Source organism: Oncorhynchus gorbuscha, linkage group LG04 (genome assembly GCF_021184085.1).
Source record: "Oncorhynchus gorbuscha isolate QuinsamMale2020 ecotype Even-year linkage group LG04, OgorEven_v1.0, whole genome shotgun sequence".
In the NCBI taxonomy this organism is placed as follows: domain Eukaryota; kingdom Metazoa; phylum Chordata; class Actinopteri; order Salmoniformes; family Salmonidae; genus Oncorhynchus; species Oncorhynchus gorbuscha.
Genome location: NC_060176.1, coordinates 67,499,955 through 67,510,647, shown reverse-complemented (window position 1 = coordinate 67,510,647; position 10,693 = coordinate 67,499,955). Strand labels below are relative to the sequence as shown.

The window sequence follows — 10,693 nt, the reverse complement described above, 5'->3', positions numbered from 1 at the left end:
GTACCGAGCATCTGATTTGAACCATCATTCTTCCTAACAATGAGTAAGACGAGGAATCAAATAAAATTATCAAAAGCCACCCATGTACACCCCACACCAACAAAAAGTATACAGTATCAGTTGTCTTTCTGACAAGTAGTATGGAGCTGTGGCTTGGAGTAGGCCTATAGTGTTTTCATCCTTTGTAATGTATTACCTGTGATTTTTGTTTTTTTCCTCTGTTCAGAGAAATTAGCCATTGAAGTCGCTTGCATTACTTACCATAAATGAGTGAAAGTACCAGGTTATCCCCACTAGATGCCACTGTTCCTTGTATCAATTTGGCTGGGCAATAAACTTGTATCAATTTGGCTGGACTCTTGTGTTTATTAAATGGATCAGAACATTTTCTTTGCAACTTTGTGTACAAAAGCAATAGCATTTGCTCATGATAAAATAAATTGTGTGGTCATCCTCGCAATTTAAGCCAATCCTCCACGAAAGCAATTCAGAACAGGGAAACAAATTACATCACCAGATTCAGGAGAAATACATGAAATAGAATGAAAAAGCAATACTCCAAGCTGCAGCTCCATACTACTTGTTAGACATAGGGAACTGATACTGTATACTGGTTGTTGAGGTGGGTTTGTTGTGGGGGGTCTGTGGGTGGCTTTCGTTGGATTCCTCATGTGTTACTCAATGGTAGGAAGAAGTTTGGTCCAAATCAGATGTTGGGTACAATATTTATTGAATATTATTTGAATCCAATAAATCAAAAGGGCCAATTTGGGTGCAGTCAATTAGCTTAATATCTCAAAAATAAACAAAATGTTACAGAAACAATTTAAGAACAATTTGTGATGGTGGGTGTCATGGCTTGCTAAAATGACATTGAACGACTCTGAATAGATTTTATACAAGGTGTTTTGCTTCTATGGAAACGGTTGCTTGTGCACTTTACTGAATTCCTTATGAGGCCGTCTCATAATTCATTTGAATCCATATTTATTTTCTAATGATAAAAGTTGGTACAGTCAGGAAATTGGGATAAGTATCATACATCTATTTTTATTTTGCAGTTTCAAGAGGATGTCTGAATGCTCCCACTTCTACTCTTGGGATTACTACTGATATTGTGGCTATTCTGGATGATTAAGGTCAAGCAGATGCTGGAGAAAGGGGGGGAAATAGTGACTGGCTGTGGAACCCCTGCAGCTGCAGCACAGGAGGAGATGCAAGCGGCCGATAGATCCGCTGCGGCTGCACACACCCCTGCTCCACCCCCTACTACACAATCCACACCCATGGGTTTTGCAGCATCTACCTCAACAGATAGCGGGGACAACCGTCCCCTAACCCACATTGACCCCACTATCGGTCCCATGATACCCAGGGCAGGGGGTTCCCAGGCTCCTCAGGCCTCTTCGGAGGAAATGAAGCACACACAGCCGTCCCTTCCCTTCCATGTCCCTCAGCCTCCCAGTAGAACGATCAGGCCCAAACTCATCTCAGGCCTAGAAGCTCAACAAGCGCGCCCCAAGTTCATCCTGGGGGCATCGGAGGACTATTCTTCAGATGAAGATCTGCCTTTGATCATGAAACCCCCTATAGGTTTTGGTTCCTCTCAGGCAGTGGCCACCTCCTGCCTACGACAAACCGTATCAGAAACCTCAACCACCTTCTCCCCCCCACAGCAAGTTACATCAGTAACATCAACCCCTACCTCCAATGGCATGAGGTAGGCCATAGCATGTTGTGCAACTTCTTTTAAGTTAACTTCATTTTCATATTACACTGAACAAGAATATGAACGCAACATGCAAAGTGGTTGTCCTGTGTTTCATGAGCTGAAATAAAAGTTCCCCGAAAAAGCTTATTTCTCCCAAATGTTGTGCACAAATTTGTTTACATCTGTTATTGAGCATTTCTCCTTTGCCAAGATAATCCATCCACCTTACGGTGTGGCATATCAAGAGGCTGATTAAATTGCATGATCATTATGCAGGTCCACCTTGTGCTGGGGACAATAAAAGGCCATTCTAAAATGTGCAGTTTTGTCACACAATACAATGCCACAACTGTCTCAAGTTGAGGGAGCATGCAATTGGCATGCTGACTGAAGGAATGTCTACCAGAGATGTTGCCAGATAATTGAATGTTAATTTCTCTACCATAAGCCACCTCCAATGTTGTTTTAGTGAATTTGGCAGTGCGTCCAACCAGCCTCATTCTTGCAGTCAGCATGCCAATTGCACCTGTGTAATTATCATGCTGTTTATTCAGCTTCTTGATATGCCACACCTGTCAGGTGGATGGAATATCTTGGCAAAGGAGAAATGCTCACTAACAGGAGCTCATGAAATGTGTCCAACACGTAACATGTTGCGTTTTATATTTTTGTTCAGTATAGAATAAACAGGTTTAGACGTCATCGTTTTCTCTACTCCGATGACATTGGAATTGTATTTAGTTCAGAACGTGTTGATAGTGAATGCAAGTGCTTGCTCCATCAACCCAGTGTTAAGAATCAATGAATCATTCAGCAGATTAGCTCGTGACTTGTGAGGCTGCCTGTCAGTGCAGTAGTCTATGGGTATCAACAGAGTGCGCTGTTGTCCAAAAGGCGAGACCAATTGTTGGCCAGGCCTGAGGCAAACTTGCCAGCCACATTGTGGTTTTATTGCTGCCCCATGCTGTATCCACACAACCAGCTGCATATGATCACCTGACCACAGCATGCATGCTGACAGAAACTTGTGTTATTGTCGCATGCCTCACCTCTCTGCACTTTTAACGGAACAAGTGTCGTTGACTTTGAGAACCAGGGTCTGAGTCCCAGGAGGGCACACAACAACATATTGTATGTGTGCTTGACAAATGTTTCTACATCCCTTGGAAGTTCTCTGCAAATACATTTGACTTGCTGTATGTTGACTTTGGGCATAGAGCATGAGGCGCTATTGTTGATATTTTTTTGGTGACATCACAATGGATATCTCAGGTAGTTGGTCAGCTGAGCATATCTAAGTCTACTTGACAGGTTCAGTTGGCTTTGAATGCCACGGTCTACTATCAGCCAAGTTTTGAAAAGCTTGTTTGTACTATTGAGCCACATGTGCAGTAATCACCACGGAGGTAAAACTGAAAGGGGAGAGAGGTAAGATAACACATGGAAAGCTTTCAGGAATGATAGTTTTTCCACATTGTGAAGTAGCAAAGGCCTATGAGTAGCACTGATTTACATGATGCCACTGTGTAGGCCTAGACATAACACCTACCAATTATGTTTTGACCATTTCAGTCAGTTTGCTACATGGAAGGATTAGCCTCCCACATTTGTGTTTACAATATGCTAGAAGGTTACCATAAGCTATAGTTTGGTGGTTCGTGAAGGGACAAGTTAGTTGCATTTAACTTTAATGAGAACTTGATACATCCTGTGTGTGTGTGTGTGTGTGTGTGTGTGTGTGTGTGTGTGTGTGTGTGTGTGTGTGTGTGTGTGTGTGTGTGTGTGTGTGTGTGTGTGTGTGTGTGTGTGTGTGTGTGTGTGTGTGTGTGTGTGTGTGTGTGTGTGTGTGTGTGTGTGTAAGAGATCAGATAAGATTGTCAAACACGTCTACACACCAGATCAGGGTTCAAATAGAATTTAGGGTATTTCAATTACTTTCAAAGACATTTGAAAGTAAATATTTCAATTTGTTTTATTTTTAGTAGTAAATTGGAATGTGTTTGGAAATACGCAAATACACTGACTCATACACTATGTATTTGAAAATAGTATTTGAAATAAGTATTAGAAAATACTTTTAAATAGTAGGCTATTTTTGGGAATTATTAGAAAATGCTTTCAAATACTTCCAATAGAGGTAGTTCAATTGAGGGCATGCTTAACTGAATGAACAGCAGAGACATAATGCAAGCATTAATATTTATTAAAACAGTTTAGAGAATGGAACCAACAGACTGCCAAATAGATATCCGGACTAACTATCTGCTTGGATGGTTTTTGCACCAACTTTTTTTTACTCATCACATATACTGCTGCTACTGTTTACTATCTGGCACTTAATTCCTAGTTGTATATACATATCTACCTCTTACCTCCTACTCCTGCACATCCGCTCGGTATTGGTACCCCTTGGATATACACTACCGGTACAAAGTTTTAGAACACCTACTCATTCAAGGATTTTTCTTGTAGAATAATAGGGAAGACATCAACTATGAAATACCACATGTGGAATAATGTAGTAGCCAAAAAAGTGTTAAACAAATCAAAATATGTAATATTAGAGATTCTTCAAATAGCCACTCTTTCCCTTGACAGCTTTGCACACTCTTGGCATTCTCTCAACCAGCTTTACCTGGAATGCATTTCCCACAGTCTTGAAGGAGTTCCCACATAAGATGAGCATTTGTTGGCTGCGGTCCGATTCATCCCAAACCATCTCAATTTGGTTGAGGTCGAGTGATTGTGGAGGCCAAGTCATCTGATGCAGCACTCCATCACTCTCCTTCTTGGTAAAATAGCCCTTACACAGCGTGGAGGTTAAAATTCCAAAAATAAACTTTTAACAAGGCACACCTGTTAATTGAAATACATTCCAGGTGAAGCTGGATGAGAGAATGCCAAGACACTGCAAAGCTGTCATCAAGGCAAAGGGTGGCTATTTTTAAGAATCACAAATATATTTTGATTTGTTGAACACTTTTTTTGGTTACTACATGATTCTATGTAATTTCATAGTTTTGATGTCTACACTATTATTCTACAAAGCAGAAAATAGTGCAAATAAAGAAAAACCCTTGAATGAGTAGGTGTTCTAAAACTTTTGACCGGTAGTGTACCCAATATATACATAGATTGTTACTCATTGTGTGTCTATTATTACTTTTATCATTGTGTTTTACTTTTCAATTATTTCTGTATTTTCTTTCTCTATGCATTGTTGGGAAAACCTGTAAGTAAGTATTTCACTGTTAGTCCACACATGGCAAATAAAATGTTTTTTTGTTGTTGACATACTAGGGCAACTATATGTGATTATACAGCTATACTAATCATGATCATTCACATTGTCTGCATAATTAGAATCTAACATTAATGTGCATGAGACAAAGTCCACTTGATCGAAGGTTATTGCTCTAGTATCCTATCGTGCCACTGATGCCAATGAGATCTATATTGCCACCAACTGGTCTGTTGTACCATCCTAAAAGTGTCAGTGACTTTATATTCACACAGCTTCTAAGGACATACATAAGCTTTACGTACCAAATATCATTGCCCCATGATCATCTGTTCAGTTCTAGTAGCCAGTTGTTGCCCATTGTGGAATCATCTAACCCTCTGGCTCCTGAAATCCCATGAGCACCCGAGTCTAGAAGCAGTTTAGTTTACATCAAAAATGAGCATTTCACAAGCCAGCAGAACCGTAAAACATGAAAACATCTGAGAATACTCAAACACTATCTAGCAAGCCCTCCTCTGCAACAATGTTATTGGGATGCGGGAATGTTATATTCGCCTTTTAATTAACTGTCATTTAATTTGGTGGTCACTACTGGTTTCCGATTCCAGGCGAGAGAATCTGTCTCATGTTTCTCACGGACTCGTAGTGACGTCACGCACCCAAGAAACCTCAACCAATCACTCAATGGATATTAATACCTTGAAATATATATTCAACCCAGTGTTGTTGTACATGAGACCAGGTATCGAGTGACTTGGTATTGTCTCGGTGTCAGATACATTTGTACTCGTACAGTGAGGACTTGTAATTTCTTCACGAGACCAGCGGAGTAAAAAACGAATCATCCGCTTCCATTCAGTCGGTGCCTAAAACAGCGTCGCCAGGCCTAATTTATACACTTCGTTCTTGAATCATTATATTAACAGACTTTATATATATTATGGACATGTTTGCGCAGTGGCGAACCTATAGGCGTGTGTGACAGGTTTGTGATTCTGAAAGGGCAGCAACCGTTATACCAGGGCACCCAGGAGAGTGCACTTCTTCTTTTTTAACACAAAGGGCAAGTGGTGAAGTGGAGGGTATACAAAGGTATAAATCATATTTTTTCCTCCAGTGGGAATTGCGTATACTCACTACTTCATCTCAACTGATGCATATCAAAGTAGTGTAGTGGAGGTATACGATTTATTATTTATGTAGTACAATAGTTAAATCATACAAAGTAGCCTACACAATCGCAAAGCACGTGAAATATATTCACATGTGCGTTGCGCACACAGCCTCGTTTCAGCGGAATATCATTGCAGGCAGAAAGAGGAAACGGTTTTGGCATGGAGCAGCTCACAGAAGAATGACATCGGTAGCCGGTAGAGTAGGAAAGACGCTTCAAGTTATATCTACCAGTAAATTATAACTAAGGCAACAATGGGTATGAAAAAGTTTAGTCTGAAGTGTTTGTTAGTAGGCTATTTGTGATGCGTAATTGTCACCACGTGCTGTTTGCATCAGGGCGTAGACATGGATGGGGTGGACAGATGTCAACCCACTGGGGAGCCAGGTCCTGACAGGCCCACCGAATCAGATAGTCATTTAAGCATTGTTGTGGACTTAAAAGTTTTGTTATTGAAAAACAATCTAAAAAAACGGAAAAATATACGATTTTTCACTCAGGGTGCCTTTGACGCAGGGCGGACGTCTTGCAACTTTTTGGCACCATTATAGTAGGCACCACTACACCAGTGTAGATTTGGTCTTGTTTTAGATTATTGACCTGCTGAAAGGTGAACTTGTGCCCCACTGTCTGTTGCAAAGCAGACAACCAGGTGCATGCTTGAAAATATTAAGAGGGGTACTCAGGGATTTGTTGTTGGATTTGCCTCAAACATAGTTTTTGTCCTGAATACTAAGTATTACGTTTCTTTGCCACATTTTTTAAACATTATTACTGAAGTGCGTTGTTGCAACAGGATCCATGTTTTGGAATATTTTTATTCTGTACAGGCTCCCTTTTCATTCTGTAATGTAGGCTAGGATTGTAGAGTACCTACAATGTTGTTGATCCATCCTCAGTTGTCTTATAACTATTTAAACTAAATCTGTAACTGTTTTAAATTCACCGTTGGCCTCATGGTGAAATCCCTGAGCACTTTCCTAATTAATAACTTCACCATGCTCAAAGGTATTTTCAGTGTCTGCTTGCTTTATTTTTACACATCTACCAACAGGTGCACTTCTTTGCTAAGCATTGAAAAACCTCCCTGGTCTTTGTGGTTGAATCTGTGGTTGAAATTCACAACTCAATTTGAGGGAACATACAGAGAATTGTTTGTGTGGTACAGAGATTGGGTAGTCATTAAAAAATCCAGTTAACCACTTATTGAACACGGAATGAGCCCATGCAATTTATACTGCACATTTTTACTACTGAATTTATTTAGACTTGCCATAAAAGGGTTTGAATACTGCAGTAAACCGTTGGGTGGAGCGTGCAGAGATTGACAGGGAGGCTTTAGTCCGCAAAACCAACTTTACCAAGACAGGAAATAAATATATCAAAGAAATAACTTAATAATAACTAGGTTTTGCTCGGTCTCTCTCCCGCGATGTGCCACCGTGCTCCTTTTATTTAGTCTCCACGGCTGGTTGGCGCTTTCCTCTAATTACCACCACTTTGCTGTCCGTGTCGGGGTGCCCAGCTCCCGTATTCCCAGCAGAGGGAGCCAATGTCGCCTCACGTACCGCCCCTCTTATTACCATCCCCCGGGGTAGACCTCCTGGGATACCACAATACGTATTGACTCAAGACATTTCAGCTTAATTTTTTAATTACAAAACAATAATACAAGTAAAATTCCACTTTGACATTATGGGGTATTGTGTATAGATCAATGACACGATCTCAATTGACTCAATTTTTAATACAGCCTGTAATGCAACAGAATGTGGAAAAAGTCAAGGGTTGTGAATCCTTGCGGGGAGGCACTGTAAATGGACACGTGAAATCTAATTTTCTGATTGATCAGTAACTCAGCCATCTCTTAACCAACCCCCAAGCTTCCAAGATGGAGGAAAGTTTATCTTGATGTACCTTATGGGTCCTTCAGGAAAATGTGTTCAGTATGAGGAAAGACATCTACATACAAAGTTAAGTCTCTAGGTCAAACGGGGCAGCAGATATGAAGGTTTAAATGAGACTGCCTATAACAGCGCCACCTATTGGCCAGTCAGTGCAGTTCTTTTTGACCAAGTTACTCATGGCCTCTAGTTTCTGTGTGCCATGTTAGAACAAAAGTTACCAAACCTATGCTTGAGTTATTTGACCGTGTCAAGTGAAAAAAAAGATTATCCTAAGAATAACAGTAGGTTTCACAGCTTTGTTGTGAACCTGTAATTATATTGTACTTACTGAAGTGAGCTATCCATTCAGACCAGCCTTACTGATTGTACCTCTGTATCAATTACATTTGATTTCAGGTCATATTATTAGAAAATACTCGAATACATATTTATTTGAACTCAGGTCTGCTACACACACACACAGAGAGACTAGTGTTCTGTTCCCCGTTCCATATGGTTCTGCGGTTGAAGGATGTTTTGATATGCCTGTGGGAGGAGTGAGGGAGGGCTTGGCTCATAGAGGAAGAGACTGGTGGAGGTTGTATTGTTTTGGTCTTAGTCTCTGGTGTGTGAATGGCGGAGTTGAAATCTATCTGCCATGGAGGGTGATGGAAGCTTCAACTGCTGGTTTCAGTATCTCAGGTTAGTTTCTTCCTTTTGCTTTTTTAAGTAGCTTCCTGTTTTTCTCTGATTCTTGGACTGCAGGTTTCAGACAACAGCTTATTTCAGGGTACGTGATTTCTGAACTGTATAATACTGTCCAGAGACCTGCTTTACCATGTCGTATACTTGATAGTTGGTAGACAGAATATGTAGTAAACAATGATGGCTGTTCTGTTGACATTGTGGCTATGGTTGAGTGTGTTATGTAACTGAGCAGTGCTGGTCTTGGCACGTGTAACCCCTATAAAGAGGAAGTTAGGGAAATGACAACAATTCCCTCTCACAATTTGGCCCCACTCACCAGAGGGCAAATTGAACAAAGTAGTGGTGGAGCTTGACTAATGCACTTTCAGCACAGGAATATGAAACGTAACATTCAACAATAATTAAGATTTTACTGAGTTTAAGTACATATAAGGAAATCAGTCAATTTAAATAAATAAATTAGGCCCTAATCTATGGATTTCACATGACTGGGCAGGGTCACAGCCATGGGTGGGCCTGGGAGCGCATAGGCCCACCCATGGCTGTGCCCCTGCCTAGCCAATCAGAATGAGTTTTTTTTCCACAAAAGAGCTTTATTACATACTCCTCACTTTCATCAGCTGTCCGGGTGGCTGGTTTCAGATGAAGCCGGATGTGGAGGTCCTGGGCTGGTGTTGTTGTGAGGCCAGTTGGACGTACTGTCAAATTCTCTAAAACAACGTTGGAGGTGGCTTATCGTAGAGGTCTGGTGGACATTCCTGCAGTCAGCATGCCAGTTGCACGCTCCCTCAACTTGAGACATTTGTGGCATTGTGTTGTGCGACAAAACTGCACATTTTAGAGTGGCCTTTTATTGTCCCCAGCACAAGGTGCACCTGTGTAATGATCGTGCTGTTTAATCAACTTTATGATATGCCACAGCTGTCAGGTGGATGGATTAGCTTGGCAAATGAGAAATTCTCACTAACAGGGATGTAAACATTTCAGAGAAATAAGCTTTTTGTGCATATGGAACATTTCTGGGATTGTTTATTTCAGCTCATGAAACATGGGACCAACATGTTGCGTTTACATTTCTAGTCAGTGTATATTCAGCATAACTCACAAATAAAACTACAATTTTAACAAATGTAGAACGATTTGTGAGCAAACATTCAGAAATCCCTATCATTTACAACTGTGCATTTGCTGTGCTTTTTGGATAGCCTAACTAAGTTCAGGAGTAAAAATGTCCTTAACGGGTCACATAAGTTCCATGTTTAACATGATATTTGAATGACTAATCTCTGTACCCCAGGCACAGTTATCTGTAAGATCCCTCAGTTGAGCAGTGAATTTCAAACACTGATTCAACCAGAAAGACCAGGAAGGTTTTCCAATGCCTTGCAAAGACCACCTATTGGCAGATAAAATAATTCAATGTCTGCTATTTTTATTATCTCTTTTGAGCATGGTGAAGTTAATAATTACACAAATTCAGTTGCCAGAGAGGAAGGAAACCACTCAGGGATTTCACCGTGAGGCCAATGGTGACTTTAATACAGTTACGGAGTTGAATGGCTGTGAGAACTGAGGATAGATTAACAACATTATAGTTACTCCACAATACTAAAGTAAATGACAGAGTGAAAAGAAGGGAGCCTGTACAGAACACAAATATTCCAAAACATGCATTTGTTTGCAATAAGGCACTAAATTTAAAACTGCAAAACATTTGGCTAAGAAATTAACTTTACATCCTGAATACAAAGCCTTATGTTTGGAGCAAATCCAACACAACAGATCACGGAGTACCACTCTAAATATTTTTAAGCATGGTAGTGGCTGCATCATGTTATGGGCATGCTTGTCATCGGCAAGGACTAGGGAGTCTTTTTTAGGATAAAAATAAATGGAATAGAGCTAAGCACAGGCAAAATCCTTTAGGGAAGCCTGGTTCAGTCTGCATTCCAACAGACACTGGGAGACAA

The 10,693-nt window shown here is 40.6% G+C and overlaps 1 protein-coding gene across 4 annotated transcripts in view; it reads left to right on the top strand.

The window, feature by feature from the left end:
• Positions 1–1,068: 1,068 nt before the first annotated feature.
• Positions 1,069–10,693, top strand: part of LOC124034566 (acetyl-CoA carboxylase 2-like) — a 56,974-nt gene continuing 47,349 nt past the window's right edge. For 3 of the 4 annotated variants that reach the window (XR_006838586.1, XM_046347931.1, XM_046347930.1), the window contains exon 1: positions 1,069–1,720. Coding sequence is in view for 3 of the 4 variants with exons in the window: in XM_046347931.1 (XP_046203887.1) it covers positions 1,080–1,720 (641 nt within the window). In the remaining variant the exon portion in view is untranslated. Of the gene's footprint in view, positions 1,721–8,607; positions 8,718–10,693 lie in introns of those variants that run through there. The other variant, XM_046347932.1, reaches the window with a different exon arrangement.